Source organism: Stigmatopora argus, chromosome 12 (assembly GCF_051989625.1).
Source record: "Stigmatopora argus isolate UIUO_Sarg chromosome 12, RoL_Sarg_1.0, whole genome shotgun sequence".
Taxonomy (NCBI): Eukaryota; Metazoa; Chordata; class Actinopteri; order Syngnathiformes; family Syngnathidae; genus Stigmatopora; species Stigmatopora argus.
The window spans coordinates 6,233,899-6,256,791 of record NC_135398.1 but is presented as its reverse complement, the minus strand read 5'-3'; the positions used below and the strand labels follow the sequence as shown (position 1 = coordinate 6,256,791).

General features: G+C 41.4%; 2 protein-coding genes across 10 annotated transcripts in view; one reads left to right on the top strand and one right to left on the bottom strand.

The window, feature by feature from the left end:
• Nucleotides 1-8,749, top strand: part of gpsm2 (G protein signaling modulator 2) — a 45,254-nt gene extending 36,505 nt beyond the window's left edge. The window contains exons 4-17 of one of the 7 annotated variants that reach the window (XM_077615222.1): nucleotides 1,434-1,475; nucleotides 4,700-4,921; nucleotides 4,988-5,123; nucleotides 5,642-5,781; nucleotides 5,870-5,993; nucleotides 6,076-6,191; nucleotides 6,422-6,577; nucleotides 6,647-6,755; nucleotides 6,826-6,955; nucleotides 7,027-7,103; nucleotides 7,397-7,579; nucleotides 7,655-7,817; nucleotides 7,882-8,075; nucleotides 8,132-8,749. In XM_077615222.1, the coding sequence (XP_077471348.1) occupies nucleotides 1,434-1,475; nucleotides 4,700-4,921; nucleotides 4,988-5,123; nucleotides 5,642-5,781; nucleotides 5,870-5,993; nucleotides 6,076-6,191; nucleotides 6,422-6,577; nucleotides 6,647-6,755; nucleotides 6,826-6,955; nucleotides 7,027-7,103; nucleotides 7,397-7,579; nucleotides 7,655-7,817; nucleotides 7,882-8,075; nucleotides 8,132-8,296 (1,957 nt within the window). In that variant the 3' untranslated portion in view covers nucleotides 8,297-8,749. Of the gene's footprint in view, nucleotides 1-868; nucleotides 1,107-1,433; nucleotides 1,476-2,412; nucleotides 2,560-4,023; nucleotides 4,049-4,699; nucleotides 4,922-4,987; nucleotides 5,124-5,641; nucleotides 5,782-5,869; nucleotides 5,994-6,075; nucleotides 6,192-6,421; nucleotides 6,578-6,646; nucleotides 6,756-6,825; nucleotides 6,956-7,026; nucleotides 7,104-7,396; nucleotides 7,580-7,654; nucleotides 7,818-7,881 lie in introns of those variants that run through there. The other 6 variants (XM_077615224.1, XM_077615225.1, XM_077615219.1 and 3 more) reach the window with 6 other exon arrangements.
• On the bottom strand, nucleotides 7,324-22,716 carry wdr47a (WD repeat domain 47a). Of its 3 annotated transcripts, XR_013304209.1 has the most exons (19): nucleotides 22,335-22,440; nucleotides 21,587-21,756; nucleotides 21,420-21,503; nucleotides 21,238-21,322; nucleotides 19,207-19,338; nucleotides 18,946-19,122; nucleotides 17,977-18,488; nucleotides 17,628-17,745; nucleotides 16,908-17,089; nucleotides 15,848-16,087; nucleotides 15,688-15,751; nucleotides 14,948-15,108; nucleotides 14,673-14,842; nucleotides 13,949-14,119; nucleotides 13,755-13,886; nucleotides 13,458-13,676; nucleotides 9,581-9,798; nucleotides 7,873-8,642; nucleotides 7,324-7,793 (listed from the first exon to the last, which is right to left on the bottom strand). XR_013304209.1 is itself a non-coding variant. In XM_077615217.1 (17 exons), exons 2-17 carry the CDS (start codon nucleotides 21,742-21,744, stop codon nucleotides 9,656-9,658), a joined length of 2,748 nt encoding a protein of 915 aa, XP_077471343.1. In that variant the 5' UTR covers nucleotides 21,745-21,756; nucleotides 22,523-22,716; the 3' UTR covers nucleotides 8,745-9,655. The 3 variants fall into 3 exon arrangements, 2 of the variants coding, with proteins under 2 accessions (XP_077471343.1, XP_077471342.1); XM_077615217.1 differs by lacking the exons at nucleotides 7,324-7,793; nucleotides 7,873-8,642; nucleotides 22,335-22,440 and adding an exon at nucleotides 22,523-22,716 and having other exon boundaries at nucleotides 8,745-9,798; XM_077615216.1 differs by lacking the exons at nucleotides 7,324-7,793; nucleotides 7,873-8,642 and having other exon boundaries at nucleotides 8,745-9,798.
• Nucleotides 22,717-22,893: the final 177 nt, after the last annotated feature.

Genomic DNA, 22,893 nt, shown 5'->3' with positions numbered 1-22,893 from the left:
ACCACACACGAGCTTGTATGCTTTGGCTGAAGGCAAATACAGAATAATGTCATCTAATGCATAATGATTCTAGATTTAAAAGTAACCACATGTAAACAAAACTAAAATTATTGATGTTAATCAAGCAAGTTGTTTCAAAAGTCAACACTTATTAAAAAAGGTCATCAAATAAAGAAAATACATAGATAAATAACACATCAATACCACAAAAACAACTTTTTGGCCAATTTGCCAAATACAGAGGTCACAAAATGTACTGTATCTACATTTAAATACACAAAATGCACTTACTGGAGTAATAGACAGGGTTCTCTGAAACAAAACATCATCTCTTGGAATATTGCAAGTAAGTGCATTGTAGTTGTCCCAATTCACGTCTTGACATGTGCTCTCTTGGATAGCTTTTGTTTCCTCGCCATCATTAATTTTGCACAATGCTAGTGGAGTCCATCTGGCCCCGATACAGTCAGCTGTGCGGGCGTCTTGTTGCCTAGGAAACACACCGGATGTGAATCCTCCATTTTTTTTTTTTTTTCAGAAATAATGAACAACTTGACATGAACAACAACAGCACATAGTGGTTTATACACTGCATTATCGTGTGAGTATAATAAAAACATACATTTGTGCATTTAATTTTATTTGAGCCATTTTATTTGAAACTGCCCTCAACAACCATGCAAACTTCTCGTTGGATTCTTTTTACAAGCATCAAATAGTTAAATTCAAACTAAAATAGTTGACGACGTCATTACTCCATCTTGATTCAATTATATTTTGTGGCCGGTAGTGAGTGACAGAACATTTACACTACGTCAGGAAATCCACTCATTCAAATCTTTTGGACCAATGACTGGGCTTGTAGGCGTAGCTATCTTTGAATTGCGCCCTTCGATTGGCTGCCTGCAGAAAACACACTACTACCTTGGGACATTAACAAACGCTGTCCACCTTCTCTTTACTATTAAAAGTTCATCCAAATTAATGAAATTTATGGCTATCAAATCGTGGGGTTTTGTACGAATTGTTCTTTGCACATGAGGAGGACTAATGATCATAACGTAGTGAAACGCGGAACGAAGAATAATCGAACTGGATCGACTCACGTAAGTTTTCGGCTAATGTGCTAAAGGCTATCCATTGACGGCATAACTATGTAGATAGTAACTCACGGTTTGTAGTACTTGTTGCATAAAAAAAATATATTATTGTTTTTTATTATTTCCATTCATCTGTGATGTTGTTAAGGTTCAAGAATAATGTTGATTGTTTTCCTCTTTTGGAAATTGGAGATTAAATGGAATAGCTTTCCATACATATTAAATCTTTATAATCCATGGCATTCCAGAATTAGTAATACACAGGTTTAACATTTTTAAATCTATTAATGGTGATATTATTTCTAATTACTGTTATTAAAAAATAATTCCCAGCAGGCTATCAAGATTTCCTGCTCCTGTAAGGAAGAGTTACAGGTCAGTTTGATTTTAATTTATTTTTACTTTTGGGGTTATATCTCTCTGTGTGCCCTACGGCTGCCTGGCGACCAATCTAGAGTGTAATCTGCCTTTCGCCCAAAGTCAGCTGGGATGGGCTCCGGCAAGACAACCCTTACGAGGATGCACAGTACGGAAGATGAATGAATGATGATGTCAACAAACAGCTTATTTAGAAACACCCATTTTGCAGACAATAGTGGGAAGGTGCACGCACGCTTATGGTTCTACTCAGAATACTTGTATTTATTTTCTTTTGTATGGAATGTGTTAGTTTAGGGAATATTCCCACAAATGGCTTGCTTAATAAAATGTCACATTATCCTTTGTTTACATTGGGTTAGGCTCCAAATGAAAGGATTAGTACAACAATCTAATGTGTCTGCTAAATTCCCCAGGAGGCCAAAGGTGGAGGTATTGGTGTGGCTTGTATGACCTCATGGAAAATTGGGCTAATGCTTGCTTGGCTTTGGTCGCTTGCTTATCTTGTAGTAGTAGTTCACACATTTTTTTCCCTCTCTCTCCACTTGAACTCTTTCAGAAATTCTTTTTGGGTCAAACTCTCCAAAGTTTTTCCTATTCTCAGAGCTAGCAACTCCATTTTTCTCATCGCCTCGCTTTTGATTGACAGCCACCATGTGATGCTGACCACCATCCTTTTCCATACCCCCCACTCTACTTTCTCTCTCTCTCTTTCGCTCTCTCGTCCCATCTTACTCAGCTCACGCACGCCGCTGTTTGGTGGGTGTTGCCATGGCGTCGCGTGGTCAGCAAGAGGCTTCACACACAGCATCTTGTATTCTCTCCACAGTGGGCCACGGAAGGGGGAGACCGAGGGGCAGCAACGCACAAAGCGGCCCAGTGGATTCTCACTTGCCTCCATTCTGTGCACTTTTTGGAAATTAGTTTCCCTTCAAAGTTCTTAAGAAAATCTTTTTCTTTGTGCAACCATTTGGTCGGGAACAAAATTAGGATTTTCCCTCATATTATGCACATCAATGGATTCCAACAGCTCCGTGATTAGCACAAGAGCTGAGGATCAGTCCTTCCATGTCCGCTACAGGTAGGAACATTTACGCTCGCAGGTAAAAAAACCAACAAAAACAAAAAAAAAATGCCTTATTTGCCCACCCAAGGAAAATTCAGTCACCTTTATTCAGTCGGCTTTATTCACTCGGAGCGGATGCTTGTCGTGTCAATATGCGCCTTGTGATTGACTGGTGACCAGTCTATTGTTTAGGCTGGATTGGTTCTGGCTTCCAGTAGAGATGAAATCGAATAATAGGCTCGGCTTTGTCTACAATCTGAAACTGCCTGTTTTTTGCTTTGTTTTTTAATATCCAGGTCATGGTAAAATTAGAACTATCTGAAAGAGTTGCTCCATCCTTTTGTCAACTGAGCAGTTTTAGAGGAGATTGATTTTTTTTTTTAAATTATGTTTGCGCACATGTTTTAACTCTAAAAAATACAGTTGTGATAGGCTTGGGCAACAAATCATGTTTATCAATTATTATTGGACATAGTAAAAAAATATGTTGTTGTTTTTGCCCAAAAAGAAATCTTTCATAAAAAAAAAAATAATAATAATCATAATGTTTGCGCACATTTTTTAACTCTAAAAAATACAGTTCTGATAAGCTTGGGCAACAAATCATGTTTATCAACTATCATTGGACATAGTAAAAAATATGTTGTTGTTTTTGCCCAAAAAGAAATCTTTCATAAATAAAAAAATAATAGTAATGTTTGCGCACATTTTTTAACTCTAAAAAATACAGTTGTGATAGGCTTGGGCAACAAATCATGTTTATCAACTATTATTGGACATAGTAAAAAAATATGTTGTTGTTTTTGCCCAAAAAGAAATCTTTCATAATTGGGGGTTCACAGCACAAATAGGAGGAGAGAATACCCATTTAGGTATTGACCATTACATATCCAAAAACTATCGGCAAGGATACGTTTTCACTTTTTGTCTATTTCCCGTGAGTTGATTTTCCCAAAAGACATCACGGTGGCATCTCCAATTACCTAGCAAATATCTACTGTCAAAGCTCCTATTGAAAGAAGCGTTAATATTTAACAAGTCCTTAAATATTCATCACTTGCTTGCTTTATCTACATGTCAATAAAATTGAGGTGGTTCATCCCGACGAAATCCACTCTATTGGCCCACGAGCGAATTGGAATCTACTTAAGCCTCGTCCCGTCTAGAATCTGTTGCACTCCCGCCACTGTAATCTCAAATGACCAGGTCAGGGAAGAGAGACGAAGATGAGCCGAGAGAACGCCGAGTCGTCGCTTTCGCCGCCCCGCTCGCATTCGGGCTTAACGCAGTTGACGGCGTCACACGGCTTCAGGTTTTTTTGTCATCTTGAATATCTCTGACGTCAGACGCATTCCTACCACCGGAAATATTTTTTTTCCCGGCTAGCACCGAAAAGAAAATAGGTGGTTTTGCGGTTAGCCTGCATGACGTTGGGAAACTAAACTATCAGATGCACCATGTGCTGTTGTTGTTGTTGTTGTTGTAAGACGAGAAAAAGCTGCAGGTAGGCTGGTATGCATCAGTCTTGATTGGTATTCAATTCACAATTCGCAGATTATTTCACTTTATTGTAAAACTGTATAGTTGGAATATTTCATTTGATTGTTGTTGCCTAACACCCTTCAAAAGCTAGGCCTTCTTTTCACGTCTTTGGAACAAGTGAGACTTTCCTCTACAAGCAAACCTGCTCACTTTTATCTCCTGTTAATCTGATGTAATCCAGGCACAGATACACCCACCTTTTGTTTGACTCTCCAAGCAGCCAACGTCTGATTTGCATCCATTTTGGACTCCTTTGTTCCAACAGAGACCATTTTGCTCTACGCAATTGCATCCTGTTGTTTAAATCCCCAACTACATCAATGAAAACCATTCTTTTGAACAAATAACACTTTAACGTCTGGCAGTCAATGAGTTAATCTAAAACATTGTACTAAAGGATGTGATCTACCATAACAAGTAAGGGCGTCCACGTCCACACTGGCCAATAAGACGCACGGTTCACGTGCATTGTTCTGTATAAGCGGAAGGAAGCAGTGAAACGACATCCTCTGCGCATGAAGTTTTTCTTCCAGTGGCTTTCACTGACTTCACGCCCAAGTGACTGGAGTGCTGGGCATTTTGAATTGAAACCATCCAAACGTTGTCTTCTTAGGATGGAGGTGTCCTGCCTTGAGCTGGCCTTGGAGGGCGAGCGCCTCTGCAAAGTGGGCGACTACAGAGCGGGCGTTTCCTTCTTCGAAGCTGCCATCCAGGTGGGCACGGAGGACCTGCAGGTGCTCAGCGCCATTTACAGCCAGCTGGGGAACGCCTACTTCCACCTGCAAGACTACGCCAAGGCCCTGGAGTTCCACCGGCATGACCTGACGTTGACCAGGTGGGTGAAGTCGCCGTGGCCACGCCGAGCGATCTCGCTTATTCTGAAATGTGGCTCTACGCGCAGGACCATCGGGGATCTTCTCGGGGAAGCCAAAGCCAGCGGGAATCTCGGCAACACGCTGAAGGTGTTGGGACGCTTCGATGAGGCCATGGTGTGCTGTCAGAGGCATTTGGAAATAGCCCAAGACCTCAATGACAAGGTAATGGTCCAAATCCAAAGTATGTACCGTGGGGCGTTGGGACTTTAAATTATTTGAAGGCGGTAGAAATGGCGTCTCTCGTAGATGGAGGGAGGAGTGGCTTAAAGGATCACGGTGCGCTGGTGTGGTTGATCGCCCAAAATTTTAAATCGGTTATTTTGGTGAGCAGTGTCTGAAAACTGACCCGACCAGCCAATCAGCACTAGCAACACAGTAGCCTAAATATTTTTCTCAAATCTATGTTTTGATCTAATAATACTGTCTTTTGAAATTGCTGAATTTGAAGTTAGCATGAATTCATTCATTATAAAATATTGATCATTGGAATAAGTTGTATTGCTATTTTCAGTTGTTTTACATGCATTACTCACCAACATTTGGCAAGGGGGATCCAATCGCCTAATTATTGAGCATATTTAGACCGATTAATGTCATTTCCCCACAATGTGAGCCTGGTGGCTAACACATGTGCTTGATTAAATGATTATTAACTACCCTGTCTACTCTGCGTGTTTCAGGTGGGTCAGGCCCGAGCTCTGTACAACTTTGGGAACGTGCACCACGCCAAAGGCAAAAGTATTTGTTGGAGCGGAGCCGAGCCCGGAGATTTTCCCGAAGACGTCACGGTGGCCCTGAGGAAGGCCTCCGAGTATTACGAGTAGGTCACGCCGTATTTAGCATTTGTGCGTGCGTCAATGGCACCTGTGTTGTCTTTATAGTACCTACATCATTTCCTTCTTCATCAGGGCAAACTTGGGGCTGGTGCAGGAACTCGGCGACCGGGCCGCCCAGGGGCGAACCTACGGTAACCTGGGTAACACTCATTACTTGCTGGGCAACTTTCGGAATGCAGTGGCGTCTCATGAGCAGGTGAGGTTCGAGGCTAGTTAAAGATAGACATGTTTTTTGTGTGTAAAACACTAATCTGTTTTTTTTTTATTATTTTTTTTAGCGACTGCTCATAGCAAAGGAATTCGGCGATCGCTCCGCAGAAAGACGAGCTTATTGCAACCTGGGTAACGCTTATATCTTCCTAGGAGAATTTGAAGTGGCAGCCGAGCATTATAAGTAAGTTGTTCACTCATTTGTTACTCGTATAACATGTCGCATCTTTGAACTCGTTGGCACAGATGGATGTCAAATCTACTTGAACTGGCATTCACTCATCCTTAACAGAAATTCACCTGCAGTAACAGCGAAGCACTTCACGCCACTGGCATTTTTCAGTTTTTTGAGCAGCTGCCGTTGGACAAAAGCAGGCAGTGAGTTTCAAAAGTCACGTGTCATTGGTGCTTTAGGAGGACGTTGCAGCTGGCGAGACAGCTCAAGGACCGCGCGGTGGAAGCTCAAGCGTGCTACAGTTTGGGCAACACGTACACTCTGCTGCAGGACTACGAGAGAGCCATCGACTACCATCTCAAACACCTCATCATCGCCCAGGACCTCAACGATCGGTAAGCGCCGTCGTATACGGCCAGGCGCCCGAGCGTTTTGACCCGAAGCACACACGCGCCCTCCCGTAGGATCGGCGAAGGCCGAGCGTGTTGGAGTCTGGGAAATGCTCACACTGCGCTCGGAAACCACGACCAGGCCGTGCACTTTGCAGAGAAACACTTGGAAATCTGCAAAGAGGTTTGGATTTGAACGTCAAACTGCCCTGGACGAAAACTGTGGAATAATGGACACGTTCTCAATCCTCCAGACCGGGGACAGGAGCGGCGAGTTGACGGCCCGCATGAACGTGACGGATCTGCAGACGGTCTTGGGCCTGAGCTACAGCACCAGTACCTCCACGTTGTCGGAGAACAGGGACGCCGACTACAAGATACAAGGTCGGCAATCCGGTTGTTGTTTTTTTTGCTCGTTTTGTTTTTGTTTTTTTACACCACGTGCTTGTTTGTAGGTGCGAGGCCGAGGATGAGCAGAAGGCACAGCATGGAGAATCTGGAGTTGATGAAGTTCACGCCGGACAAGATGAACGTAAGATTCCCCTCATTCTTTTTCTCCAGTGTTTGATAGTGATAGATAAAATGGAGGCAACCGTTGCAATTACGAAACAAAAACAAAACACTGGCGGTACAAATTTAGAACAAGAAATGTACTAAGTAGCACATTTCAAAAAGAATACATCCATACTATGTTGTAAATTCACCTTTAATGAATCAACAAGGCAATATTGACAAATAGAAGATTTGGAATAATTTTAGATAAAAAATGTCTGAAACAGTGAAATAGTTCATCAATGATTTGTTATTACTCATTGTGTGGTCAAGGGTCCCAAGTGGAGCAGCGACATCCTGAGCAAACAGAGCAAGGCCACCATCTCCAAGAGCTCCTCCAAGTTGTTCTTTGTCAGCCGACTGCGCGGGAAGAAGTTCAAGACGGGCACGGGTTCCGCCAAGGTCCTCCAGGATGCCAGTAACACGCTGGATGCTGCTCACACTCCCTCAAACAAGGTCTGACCGCTTTCTCGACATCACCCACGCACGCATGCACGCTTCCTCAACCGCCCTGCGTGCGTCTGCGTGCAGCGATCTGGTCCCGACGCTCTCGGGGACGAAGGCTTCTTTGACCTCCTGAGTCGGTTCCAGAGCAACCGCATGGACGACCAGCGCTGCTCCGTTCGAGACAAAAGCGGCAGCAGGTTGTCGCTCGGCGGCGTCCCGGAGTCTACATCCAGGATCATCAGAAAATGTGAGTATGGGGCCCTAAATGTCGGGAAAAGGCCAACAAGTTAATTGAAACCCACCTTCGACAGCCGCGTCTGAGTCGGCCGACGTGTACGGCGCTCCAAGCCGGCGGCTAGAGGACTCCTCGGCCGTCGGCGGGAGCCTGCCGGGCCTCCGACTCAAGCGCGGTGGCGGCGACAGGGAAGTGCTCGGCCGCCTGATGGCCAACGTGGACGACGCCGAGCCGGACGAAGACTTCTTCAACATGCTCGTCAAGTGCCAGGTGGGTCCGTCGGGTCGTCCTTGGGGTATCACAGCCCACTGGTATTCTGTCGCCAGGGGTCACGTTTGGACGACCAGCGCTGCGCGCCGCCCCCTCCTCCCACGCGGGGACCCACCGTCCCGGACGAGGACTTCTTCAGCCTCATCATGCGCTCGCAGGCCAAACGGATGGACGAGCAGCGCGTCACGCTGCCGTCCGCTTCGGCAAAGACGTCAGTGTAGCACTTATTCAGGTTGAAATGGACTCGTCAGAAGCGAGCGACGGCTAGCAGGTAGCGGGGCAACTCAACGCACTATCAGGGAACCTTTTCTCCCACAACAGTGTCAATTATTTCAAGTCGTGTGTTAGTTTTCTATTTGTATATGTTGTACTTTCGCCTGTCTCTTACCTTTCCATTTTTAGGTCATCTTACCGTTTTGTCTTCTTTCCTAGTTTGTTCTTTCCTTTTTCCATTCACGCCCATTGACGGTGACAGGCGTGCCATTCGTTTGAAAGATGAGGCGATCGGTCGCTGCCAGCCTTCTCACGTCAAATGGATGGTACGTCTTTCGCCGTCAATGGCCGCCACTGCAATCATATCTATGGTTAAAGAATTCTCATTACGTGTACAGTGATTACCTTTTGTACTGATTTTTGTAGAGATTGGAGGGATTAAATCCACTTGTTCAATTACAGTTGATGGAAAGTAACTTTATTGGGACATAAAACCAGTATGTTAGCTTGCGTTAAAATATTTTGTTTGGAAAACGATAATTTAAACAGGCTTATTATAATCCACAACAATCATTTCAAAACACCCTAATAACTGTACATAACGGAAATAAATATTAGTTTGGAGTTCTTTGTTAAAAAGATCTGTAAATAAAACTGTTAGACAAAGTGCATTCAACTTGAAACAAACGAAAATAAGTTTTACATTTCCAAAACACTGTCTTGAAATAAACATGAACAGATAAAAATAATAACAAACTTCCTCCTATTGTTATCTTAGTACTGCAGCATTCAAACAAAAGGTGGACTTTTATTCCCTTTGGACACTGGCCTAATAACAATCTTTCACTGTTTATGCCAAAAATACTGTTAACTCATTTTAAAAACAATATTTGGGCTAATAAACACGTTGGTACGTCGAATAGCGACAGCAGAGACGGACGGTATAAGCTGCCTCCACGAGTTTGCTATTGACACGCCGAAGCCAAAATTTCAAACTACAACAGTAGCTGCAAGAAATGCAAAATGACGGAGTGTCACTTGGTGTGCTAAAAAGCAAAACATGATTTAAAAAAAAAAAACAAGCAAGGCACCATCATGAAAAGAAGCTCGCATGCAACCTGCTATGACTAACGTGTGCGTGCGCGAAATGTCGTCGCAGTGTTCCGAGTTCCAGTGCTATGGCAACGGCTAAATCAAGTGTGATTGTGCGTTCCGTCAATATAATTGATATCCATCTCAAGTGAACCTGGAGGTGGCTACAAAGAATATTGAATCAATTCAACGGGCCTTACCTAGTCAGTGGATGGATGCAACGATGCACTACTTTCTAACCGTTGCCGTTTCCTACCCAGCCTTTTTTTCCCCCTTTACGGGTTATGAGTCCACAGCGTGACGGTGCGATCGGCAGACGACGACAGGAAAGAGAGGTCGTCGGTGTGCCAGCGACACTGGATCACCTTGTCGCCGTGTTCCCCGACCACGGTCAGGGGAAGTTGCTTGGTCAGGTCGCCTGGCGGTGGAGAAACAAAATGTTTTTATTTTAATGTTAATTTACTTTTGTGGGTATATTTACATTTATAAATAAAAATCTCAGTGGGAAACTAAACATTCCTAATATAAAAGTTTTACTATACTATGTCGTTTTTTTTAACGAAAAAAGCCTTACTATACTATGTCGTTTTTTAATAAGAAATGCCTTACCATACTATGTCGTTTTTAGTTTTAAAAAAGCTTTACTATACTGTCGTTTTAAGAAAAAAGCCTTACTATACTCGGTCGTTTTGTAAATAAAAAAGCCTTACTATACTATGTTATTTTTTTAAGAAAAAAGCCTTACTATATTATGTCATTTTTTAAAAGGAAAAAAGCCTTACTATACTATGTCGTTTTTTAAATAAAAAATCCTTACTATACTATGTCATTTTTTAAAGAAAAAAGCCTTACTATACAGACGCTCCCCTACTTACGAACGCAATTGGTTCCGAGCGATTGTTCATAAGTTGAATTTGTTTGTAAGTTGATTCAGTGCTATATTTTGTATTATAATTTATGTTTAAGGCCGATATAAGTAAATTGAAGGTTTATATAAGTGCATTTGTATGTTTAAGGCTTGTATAAGTAACACGCATTGGTTTGTACTGAAAAAAAAAACATTTAATAAAATGGAGAGAATATGTACAGTACTGTAGAGAGAGAGAGATTTATGTATTGAGGTAATGAAAAGGATAGATATAACTTCCAATCACATCATTTCAGAAGTCACTGTGGTCCAGTGGCAAAGATAATGGGTCAGAACTTCAGGTGGACTCAAGTTCAAATCAGGAATGAGTTCAATTCCCCTCTTTGCAATTCTCAAATTGTTTATTTAGGTAATGAAAAGGATTAATATAACTTCCAATCATGTATAGGCGGGCCGCCTCGTGGTGTAGTGGGTAAGTCACCTGCCTGCGACGTGGGTGTCGAGGGTTCACGTCCCGGTGTCGCCAGTCAACGACTGCATGGCGTCGGCAGTCGGCCGAAGGCCGACTGTCGAACGCCACCAGGGATCCCCCCTCCCAACTGTCTTCCGGTCAGCCGAAGGCTGACCGGAAATATTGTTTTGCTGAAAAAAATGACTAAGTCTTTATTTGAATGAAAAAAGGTTTACCCATTTACTGAACTACTAGTGTAGTGATCAGTCAAACGAGAGCGGGATTCGAACCCCAGTCTCCCACATGGCAGTCAAACTAACTAACTTGAGGTCTGTCTGACCCATTGACTTTGCCACTGGACCACAGTGACTTCTGAAATGAAATGATTGGAAGTTATATTTATCATTTTCATCACCTCAATAAACAATTTGAGATTTGCAAAGAGTGGACTTGAACTCACTCCAGATTTGAACTTGTGTCCAACTTCAATTTCAACCCATTGTTCTTGCCACTGGACCACAGTGTCTTCTGAAATGGTGTGATTGGAAGTTATATTTATCCTTTTAATTACCTCAATAAACAATTTGAGAATTGCAAAGAGTGGAATCAAAATCACTTCTGATTTGAACTTGAGTCCACCTGAAGTTCTGACCCATTGTCTTTGCCACTGCACCACTGTAAAGTTGGAAGTTGTATTTATCCTTTTCATTACCTCAATAAACAATTTGAGAATTGCAACGAGTGGAATTGCAACGAGTGGAATTGAACTCACTCCTGATTCCCACCTCATGTTCTGACCCAATGATTTTTTTTTTAAAAGCCTTACTATACATGGTCGTTTTTTTTTTAAAAGCCTTACTATACTATGTCGTTTTTGTAAGAAAAAAGCCTTACTATACTATGTCGTTTTTTTAAGAAAAAAGCCTTACTATACATGGTCGTTTTTTTAAGAAAAAAAGCCTTACTATACTATGTTGTTTTTTAAGAAAAAATACCTTACTATAGTATCTCGTTTTTTTATAATAATAAAAAGCCTTACTATACTATGTCGTTTTTTAAGAAACAAGCCTCACTATACTATGTCGTTTTTTAATTTTAAAAAAGCCTCACTATACTATGTTGTTTTTTAAAAGAAAAAAGCCTTCCTATACTATGTCGTTTTTTAATAAAAAAGCCTTACTATACATGGTCGTTTTTTAAGAAGAAAAAGACTTACTATACATGGTGTTTTTTTTTTTAAAAGCCTTACTATACTATGACGTTTTTTAATAAAATATGCCTTACTATACTATGTCGTTTAATAAAAAATCTTTACTATACTATGTCGTTTTTTTTAATAAAAAACCCTAACTATAATATGTTGTTTTTAAAAGAAAAAAGCCTTACTATACTATGTCGTTTTTTAAAGAAAAAAGCCTTACTATACTATGTCGTTTTTTAAATAAAAAAGCCTTACTATACTATGTTGTTTTTTAATTTAAAAAATGCCTTACTATAGTATCTCGTTTTTTAATTTAAAAAAGCCTTACTATACTATGTCGTTTTTTAAGAAAAAAGACTTACTATACATGGTCGTTTTTTAAAGGAAAAAGCCTTACTATACTATGTCGTTTTTTAAAGAAAAAAAGCCTTACTATACTATTTCATTTTTTAAAGAAAAAAGCCTTACTATACTATGTCGTTTTTAAAGAAAAAAAGCCTTACTATACTATGTCGTTTCTTTTAAGAAAAAAGCCTCACTATACATGGTCGTTTTTTTTTAAAAAGCCTTACTATATTATGTCGTTTTTGTAAGAAAAAAGCCTTACTATACTATGTCGTTTTTTAAATAAAAAAGCCTTATTATACTATGTTATTTTTTTTAAAGAAAAAAGCCTTACTATACTATGTCATAATTTCAAAGAAAAAGCCTTACTATACTATGTCGTTTTTTAAAGAAAAAAGCCTTACTATACTATGTTCTTTTTTAATTAAAAAAATGCCTTACTATAGTATCTCGTTTTTTAAAGGAAAAAGCCTTATTATACTATGTCATTTTTTAAGAAAAAAGCCTTACTATACATGGTCGTTTTTTAAGAAAAAAAGCCTTACTATACAATGTTGTTTTTTTAAGAAAAAATGCCTTACTATAGTATCTCGTTTTTTAATAAAAAAAAGCCGTACTATACTGTCATTTTTAAATAAAAAAGCCTCACTGTACTATGTTGTTTTTTTAAAGAAAAAAGCCTCACTATAATACGTCGTTTTTAAGAAAAAAAGCCTTCCTATACTATGTCGTTTTTTAAGAAAAAAGCCTTACTATACAATATACATGGTCATTTTTTAAAGAAAAAAAAGCCTTACTATACATGGTCATTTTTTTTAAAGCCTTAATATACTATGACGTTTTTTAATAAAAAATACCTTACTATACTATGTCGTTTAATAAAAAAGCTTTACTATACCGTCGTTTTTTTAAGAAAAAAGCCTTACTATACTATGTCGTTTTTTAAAGAAAAAACCCTTCCTATACTATGTCGTTTTTAAAGAAAAAAGCCTTACTATACTATGTCGTTTTTTAAAGAAAAAAGCCTTACTATACTAAGTTGTTTTTTAAAGAAAAAAGCCTTACTATACTATGTCGTTTTTTAAGATTATATTATATTAAATTATTAATCCCCGATCGAGCTGCGTATTTGCAGATTTAAATGTAATTTAATATGGCGGCCGCTGTGAAAAACGCTCGTACGTGATCGACGCAGCAAACTCGAGAGCTGACCTTGAAGGTTGGTGACCATGACTTTGGTGTCGTAGGAGCCCGTGAGTAGGTAGTGAGCGCCGGGAGAGAAGCGCACCGAGCGCACGTCGCTGCTGTGCGGACGGTACACCTGCACGATGCGCCCGCCGCGGATGTCGTACAGCATGCAGGCGCTGTCCTCCTGTCCCGTCGCCAGCAGACGCCCGCTCGGGTCCACCGCCACCGAGGCGACGGGGCTGCCTGCGAAGTGGCAGAATTTGAAAAAAAATATGAAAATCAATAACGTGTTCATTAAAAACACACTTCTACTTGTCGTACCAGAGCCGTGGAAAGCCGTCCCCACCACTCGCACGCAGCTGGGCACCCTGATGTCCCAAAATCGCACCGTTTTGTCTTGGGACCCAGATGCGATCATCCAGCCCCCCCAGGTGTAAAGAGACAGGATGTGACCTGTGCGCAAAGCTCCCACGTGAGCGCTTGGGACAGGTCGGCACCGCTCGTGCCAGGCGTACCCGTGTGTCCGCTGAGGGCGTGCAGGCCTTGGCCTCGCTGGCAGTCGGTGGTGTAGATGTTGCAGTCTCCCGCCCCGGCGCTGATCAAGATGGCCCCGCCGCTTTCCGGACCTTCCATGAAGGCCAAGTCCCTGATGGTGCCATCGTGCATGCTGAACTCCAAATCTGGGCCTGGGTAAAAAATAAAAAAAATTAAAAAGTCACTCTTGAAAGTGTTTCCGGAACTTCTGACATTGATCATTGGGATTAACCCATTTCACTCCTTCAAATACCAAACATGCCACAGGATATTGTGTTCAAAGGCTGCGATTAGCTTCCCATCATTCATCATAAAAAAAGTTAAATTATTAAAAGTTAGTTATGAGTAGTTGAACATCATAAATAAATTGTTTAGACGCCTTTGGCAATAAATGAGTTGAACGACTACTACTCCATTTGGAAAAGAAATATCTACTACATATATACAATATATTACATGCATTTATGAACATGAACTTCCCCAGTGATCGTTTTTTTAGGCTTACGACAAATTTAAAAAAAGCTAACACGTATTAGTAATTCTTTAGATATATTTACATTTGAGCAAAAATAATGTCCACTACAATGCTTGTATCATGGTACATCTCTATCATGAAATCTAATGACTTTTTAATTTTTTTTTATCCATATTGCAACGCACTAAAGCCACCCAATCATTATCACTTTTGACTTTAAATGCACTCACCTGTGGCATTGCAGGTCTCGGCACTGAACGGTAGAACTTTGACGTATTTGTCGTTGGAACCGGTGGCCAGCAACTGCCCGCAGTGACTCCAGGCTACGCAGTAGATAGAACCTTTGTGGTGTTTGTTCCTCTTAAAGCGGACCACCGGCTGCTTGATTGGACTCGAGCCACTGGTGCAAGGAAGAGACAGACCGACACATAAATCGAAAACAAAAAAAAACAGGCACTATAGTGGTGTTTTAAAGTTCTACGTTGATTTTGAGGGCTATGCTCACCTGGGGTCTAATTTTTCGGGATAAGCGCAGACGCGCAGCGTTTTAGAGTTGGAGCCAACGGCGTAGAGGGCTCCCGAAGGGTGGAAGGAAACGGCGCGCACAGCCTGCGTGTCTTCCAGCGTATGCACGGCCACGAAAAGACTTTTTTCTTTGTCGCCATCCTGTTGAAAGATGACCAACCTCTACTTTATAACTTTATATACTGACGTAGCTTAGCATGTGGCTAGTACCGCATTGGCCCGAACGTAAGACGGTGTTTTTTGCATTGAAATAAGACTGAAAAAGTGTCATCTTAAATTTGGGATTTAGACATATCTTTACAGACTGATATCTTTAAAGCGAATGCTGAACACTGGTTAATGCAGTTATTGCAATTTTGTTGTTTTATCACAGTAGATTGGTTCATTTACATTTCAAAAAACAGAAGCCATTCATTTTCAAATGTGATCGCACTTTAGTTTAGATGTTCAGATATTAAGATGTGATAAGAGTTTTTGCATGAATTGAGTGAGGCAAAATAACATGCTTTTTCTCTCAAAAATATTGTTAGAATCATTTGTTTCAGATGTACTGTAATTATTTTTGGTATAAATATTGAATTTGATGTTCAAAAAGGGGGTCGTCTTATAATCAAAATGTGTCTAATATTCGGGCCAATACGGTGCTACTACTTGGTAGAAAGTAGTGCACAATGAAGCTGGACACTGACAATGGACACAACACATCCTGTCTAAACATACTTCTTTACGGTGGGATAAAGAGCCAGGTGAGTCACCGTGAGGACCCGCTTGGTGATTCTGCCCGCTGTAACAATTGAAACATGTTTAAAAAAATATATATTAAAACTGTTTTGAAATCACTCGTATGTCTGCCGGCTAACTTTTGTGAAATCGCACCAACCTGTGTGAGAAAACGGGTGATTCGTCGAGTGGGGAGACAGGACGGCCCCCGGCGACGTGCTGCGGAGTGCTGCTGAGCAACACCCCCCCACGACTCCTGTCGTGCTCCGGGCTGGCGGATGGAGGGTTGTTGTTGCACTCGGAGACGGGCGGGTTGCCGTTGCACTGCTGGGCCAGAGACTTCACCTCTTCTCCTAAACACTCCATCCCCACGTTGAGCTCTTCCAGCTTCTGGATGGATCTGACCACACGCATTAGGATCGACGTCAGTACTTTTTCTGAGCTCACTGAGGGATATGTCCCTCAGGGCCGATGGAAGCTGAGCATTTTATCAAGGCACTTTTTTGGAATAATAGTCACACTAACCAAAAATTACACAAAGTAGAAGAAAAAACAAGATATAAGTCGCACTGGATTATAGGTCGCATTTTTGGAAGGGCATTTTTTTTTATCTGATTAGAAACTAAAGTAACAATAGTAAAATAGAGAACAACACGCTAAATAGGCATCTGTTAACATACTTTTTTTTTTAGATAACTATGGCCTAAAAAAACATAACAGGCTGTCGGTAGTCAAAGAGAAAAAAAATACAGCAGGCCCGTCCGAATAAATATGAAAAAGTGCGACTTATAGTGCGAAAAATAGGATAATATGAAAAGTTTGACCTAAACGCTCCCTGAGTTGCAACTGCTAGTCCATTGATAACAACAGACAAATAAATGACTGCTACCTATTGGAGTTTTGGACATATGTATTTGAATCCTGCAATGATGATACGACCTCAAATAAAATCGAACAAACATCCATTTGGTGAAATATATTAAAAAGGAGTTGAATGAGACCCAGCTGACAATATGAATAATGCAGACACTCAGGGGAAATGTCAAAGGGCCTAAATATGATAATGAGCATGTGCGATGTGACAATGCCGGTCAAGACAGATGGCGCACGGGGGAGAAGGAGATATGCCCCCATGTGGGCATAAATCATTTAAAAGTGTGTCCCTCCTTACGTACGACAGACCCTGGCGGCGAACGAGACGGACCGCCCGCGGTTCTTACTTGTTGAGGAACTTTTCGGTGAGGCTGTGCTGCATGTCGGCGGGCGGGGGCTCCTGCTGCACGCCGCCCTCCAACAGCATCTGCTTGTACATCTGCCTTTGCTGCTGCTTCTGCTCCAGGTGCTGCTGCACACGTAGGCGCTGACGGTAAAACTCCTCGTACTTCTCTGTGCTGTCCCATGGCTGCGAGGTGAAGAAGAACAGGCATGCATTAAATACGGCACACAAAGGATTGCTTCAGGAATATGACAGAAAGTATCAAAACAAGCTCTTGGTCACACATTGAAATTTAATGTGCTAGTTAGCTGAATAAAACAACCACAAAATATTAAGGAAGTATAATTTAGCTTCATATCAGAACTGCCGTATTTTCCAAATTATAAGTCACAATTTTTTTCATAGTTTGGCCTCTGACTGATACTCGGGTGCGGCTTATATGTTTTTTCCTCTCTGACCACCAAAAACCTGTTTTTCAGGCCATAGTTATCCATAAACCTGCATATGTTACAATAACAGGTGCCAATTTAGCCTGTTGTTCTCCAGTTAACTATTTTTACATTAAAGTATGTTTGTTCTTGGTTTCTGATCAAATGAAGATGGCCCTCCCTAAAATGCAACTTGTATATGTACTTTTTTCCTCTTCTTTGTGCATTAATTGGCTGGTGTGACTTTTACTCAGGTGTGATTATTGGATGAAAAATTGGGAAAGTTTGGGTTTAACCTCGTTCTTTTCAGCAGAGCCAGTCAGAGGTGCATCTTCGCCTGGCGCCGACGCAGGACGCGAGTTCGGAGTTGCACTTGAACCCATCATTTTGTCCACGGGCGTGTCAGTCCTCGACCTACAATAGTAAATATCAGGGATCAGACTTGTTTTTTTTCCTAAAGGTGTAAAGGATTAAATGTATGTTGTGTTTAGGATGGGTGAAACAATACAAAAAATACAGTAATCCCTCAATTATCGCGTCTTTGATTATCGCGTCTTCATTTATCGCGAATTCACTACTTCGCGATTTTTTCCCGCTATTAATTGTTAAAACTAATTTTTTCAGTTCATAAAAATGGCCACTTACGTTTCAGGCGATTCCTCAAATATGCTGTGGCAGTCGGAGCTCTCCAACATGAGGCTCCTGCTGAGGTTTTGGCCTCCCGGTCCAGGGTAGTGAAAGTTGGCAAATGAGTGAGACATCGAGGCGACGCCTTTACCCGCTGGAACGTCGCCGCCACCAGTTCGCTTATCCGTGCCGGAGAGCCCGTAGGCCAAGCCGTCCAGAGCCGGGTTCAAAGAGCGCGACATGTAGGTGTCGGCGGACTGTGGCCTGCGCAGCGGCGATGACGGGTACGGAGAAAGTTTGCTAATGAGCGGCGTGAGAAGGTCGCCGTAACCGGTCTTGGCCGGTTTGACCAGGCGGTCCACGTGGATGTTGAGCTGCTTCTGTTCAAAGGCGCAGGAGAAGACGCTGTGGGCCAGGTTCTGCATCCAGGACAGCAGGGACAAGTCCACGTCGTCGCAGCCGTTACCGCACAGCATGTCCACGCCGAGCAGCACTTCGCTTTCGGTGATCTCCTCGCCCGTCGCCTTACTCTGCGCGCCGACAGAAAATGCAAGTCATGCAACAACCCTCCAGACGGATCATTAGTCAGGAAACGGTGGTGAAAAAAAAAATCTGCAGAGAACAATCCTAATTCTCCAGAGAGTGCAATTCTTGAATCAGTGGCTTGAAAGCTGTTTTTCCACTGCCAATAAAAGTTTTTAAAAAACTATCCAAAATGAGGCTATGGTTAGCAATTAATTCCTGGCCCAATATACGTTGAACATGTTATACACTATTCATTTTTACCATTAAAAATGACACTTATTTTTTTTACATAGAAACCAGCTTTGTCAAGGGAGGAGCCGATTTTGGTCTGCGTTTTAATGAAAACCTGCAAGTCAGGTGCATTTCTCTCCAACATTAAACCATCTGTGATTGTTTTATCTTACGCTTGAATGTCATGAAAGTATCTTAGAATAATCATCAAAGTATTAAATGGGTCCTGACCTGGCAAAACTCCACGCAGCACTCATAGAGGACACCTTTGAGGAGCAGCTGGAAGAGTCGATCACTGCTGGCTTTGAATCCAGCCTCGCTCAGCTTCCTGTCCGCTGGGATGAACTCAGCCACCATAGTGCAGGCCTCTTCAAAACACTGAACCCTGGCTGTGCTCGGGTTCCAGTCCTAACAGGACACCGGCAATACAGTCGCACGTTAACACGACCAGACCTCGTGAAGATAATAACACCAGTAACAGAAATTCCCGACCTTAAATTCGGCGTGGTTTGTGAGCCGAGGCAAGGTGAGCAGTAGACAAAGTTTGCTGTAGTCGTCTTTTGAGGGGCAGAACTCCTCCAGGGTGTGGAGACACTTGACCGCCTCCTGCATAGTAAACTCCAACTGAAAAAAAATATGAAGCAATGAACACTTGGATTGAAAATTGTCTTCGACAATTGATTTAACGGTTTAGAAAATGACTTCAAATAATAGTTCTGGAGTCATCTGCTTTTGACATTGGCAAAATACTACCCAAAGTTCAAAACCAAGTATTTTGACCTACTATCGAAAGATGCGACCCAATCCTGTCACTGTGCACAAGTTGTATCACTCTGTCACAGCTGCACCTCTATGACAGCTTGGTTAAACCAGTCGACACTGTTAACCCAATTTACTTGAATCAATGGAGGCCGATAATATCGACTGACATGACAATTAGAACTACCGCCCTGCTTTGGCGGAGAGGGGGTGGTGTATATTCATGCTGTGAACAAAATACTCTGTTTGGTAAGGTTTCAACGAGGGTGCAAGAAGCTCTCTTAGTCTCCACATGAATCGAGGTTACAGCTTTATGGTTACAAACACACATCCCTTGCATTATTTATACAATAGTCATTAATGACTCCCAGATTGCAGGCCAATTACATCAAATTGCTGACTTGGAAAATACATCAATATTTCAGAGTGCCATTGTCTAAAGTCAAAATCATCACCCTTGTCTGCAATTAGAGCTGGGCGATAAAACCATAACGATAATTATCGTGAAATATTTTTTGCCAACAACAATAATAAAAACTTGATTTAAAAAATTGATCATTTAAACTGCAATTAGACCACTCGGCCACAACAGAGAATGGGGCGCTGTTGCGACATGAATGCTAGTTCCAGACCAACGCTTAGGAGAAGAATAGGATGATGAGGAAATGTTTTAAGCTTGGTTAGCAATAAAGGCTAACACGGAACATGAACACAAAAGGACAACAACACGGGCAAAATGAGCGGTTATGAGATGCAGGACAACACAGAGCCTATGCACTAAAAGATTCAAGTGAATTCTCCTAAGTGTTTTTTTTGTTTTTTTTAATACCTCATAAATACCTGTGCAAAAAGAGCAGCCATATTGAAAATGTCCTTAACCCACAGTCCTCATATGAGGACAGCCAGTAATATTTTTCTTACTTGATATCACGGTGTTTCCCCACTTTATGTAAATGTTCTGAAAATGTTTCAAAAATCTAAAACTTGCTATCATGGGTTGAAATGGGTTAAGTTCATCAAACTTTTTTTTAATTTATTTTTTGTAAATGACCATATGTCATGTAGATTTACAGTTTCTTTTTGTGAGGCTGAAAATCGTCTGCTTGCCAATGTCTTCGGTTTATTAATTTATTTATTTCATATTGCACAGCAACTTTTGGTTTGAAGGGAAATTTATAAAAAATAAAGATGCCTCTCAAAATTTCTGCAGGCTCCTCCGTTGACAAAGCTGGTTTCTATGTAAAAAATAAGTGTCATTTCTAATGGTAAAAAAGAATAGTGTATAACATGTTCAACGTATATTGGGCCAGGAATTAATTGCTAACCATAGCCTCATTTTGGATAGTTTTTTAAAAACTTTTCATAGTGTAAGGGGTGAGTTGTCTTATCTTTATTGCAGAACAGAACCATAAAAATACTTAAAAATCATTATATTTCCTATTGTCTTTTCTTATAAAGTAAGCTAACAGTTACTTTCATATTTGAATAAGGAGGGAAGTAATTTATTTACTTATTCACAGAAGTTTGAAGTAACAAATTTGAAACAAAAAAAAAAGATTATTATCGATAAATGATTTTTTTTTTATCGTGATAACAATTTTTGTCATATTGCCCAGCTCTATCTGTAATATATGTATACTGTAACACTGGGATGTCCAACTTCGGTCCTCAAGGGCCCCTATCCAGTCTGAGACATTGAAAACAGACTGGATAACCTTGATGTAACATTATACCTAGTGCAAGATGTGGTGTATTTTTACTTACATGTTGTGGCTCATCCTCAGCAGACATAGCATTATTCACACAAAGAGCTTCCAAAAACTTCTGTTTTAAGACGATGTACCGGAACCTGGGATTGAGAATAAATCGACCTTGTGTTTTGATGCCATCTACAGTTTATTTTTGTACAAAACAGTCACTGATGACTAAAAATAGTCATCCCGTACCTCTTTTTGTCAAACTTCTCCATACACTCCAACGGCTGAATGAACTGTAGGACCTCATCCCATTGGCCATCCAGTACGAGTTGCCTACAACAAGCACAGCAGTTGCACACCTTTTGACGTATCTCAAAAGTATAATAGGGGTGAAATATGTCATGATGGAGGCCTACCTGAGGAAGAGCATGTCGTCCGAGTAGAGGCCGTTGATCACGCCGCTCTCCTTTTCCAGGGCCAGCATGCTGATGTGCAACTTCCTGGAGTGGAGAAAGTCCAAGATCCCCTTGACGATCTCCACCTCCTTCACATTTATAGTTTCCTCCTCTGTCATGATGGCGATGGGCTGCAAATATCAATCGGAATTAGTGTGTGAATTCAAGAAATTTTAGCCATTTGAAAAATTCCTACTTAAAACGCAAAAATGAAAGACTCAACCAAGCACAACAGTTTGACCGTAACGCAAACATTTTGGTAGTCCAGGCACTCTAAAGTCAATGTTCCACTGTAGCATCTTCTAAAAAAATGTTTGAATTAAAAAAAATAATTGATTGCAAGTTAATTGAGAACGTTTAAATTTTAAACACACTTTATGGGCATGGATTTGCACTGATTTCGCCACAACCCACCCAAAAACGTTAGTTAGTTGATTATGGCTGAAAACACCTGGCCGAGAACGAGGTAATGGTTGATTACCTTGACAAAATATTTCTGACCATAGACCCATTTAGGATTGCCTTTGAATGAAAAACGTCACAAACACAAGTTGAACTATTAGAAACGTATTTTTTAAAAGTCGATGCAAGGTTAGCATGCGAAAGGAAAGGGGGTTAGCAAAAAAAAAGCCATAAGGAGATTAGGCTACTTGTTAGCATTGCATGCCCAGTGGTGCAGTCGGATTACAGCAAAGCAGCAAATAGTTACCATAAGCGGCTCATACCAAACTGGCTAATTTACTAGGCGTCAGAAACAGAGGTTTGATGAGCGATCGCCAGGTGGACGCAAGGGAAAGGAGGACGGTATCATCAGCTCGTTAGCCGGGCGGGGTGCTGTGTTCCCCGGCGACCAGCAACGACGTCAGTTATTGAGGGGAAACCGTGAGAAATACTCACCAGTTAGGAGGAAAACATGGGGTGAAAAAACACAGCCGCCGCGTCCCCGTGATGTTTGCACGCCCTGACACTTGGGTGCCACTCGGTGTTGTTGACTGGAGGTTTGACGGTCTGCCTATGGACGGTAACCGCCTCCCCTGAAGCCGACTTGTGACCCCCTCCTCTCGGATTGACGTGCGTCTGGCGTGGCCCTGCTCAACCCTCGTGGTGGTGCCTTCATGAACATCGCGTTATTTTCTACACTACTACCCCAAAAATGTCAATACGTCCTACTGCATATCAAGTAAAACTTTTATTTTGGAAATTTATCATGAACGTGAAGCCAACAAGTGCACTTATCCATTTAAAAGGGGACTATTTTTGACCAAAAA

Bases quoted from the DNA above. Each gene is read 5' to 3' on its own strand.
- wdr47a (XM_077615216.1), bottom strand. The intron at 18,489-18,945 runs GTCAGGACCCAT...GTCGGCGCGCAG, and splicing joins GCTGCGTGGAGTTTTGCCAG to AGTAAGGCGACGGGCGAGGA. The intron at 15,752-15,847 runs GTTGGTGCGATT...CAATTGTTACAG, and splicing joins TCACCCGTTTTCTCACACAG to CGGGCAGAATCACCAAGCGG.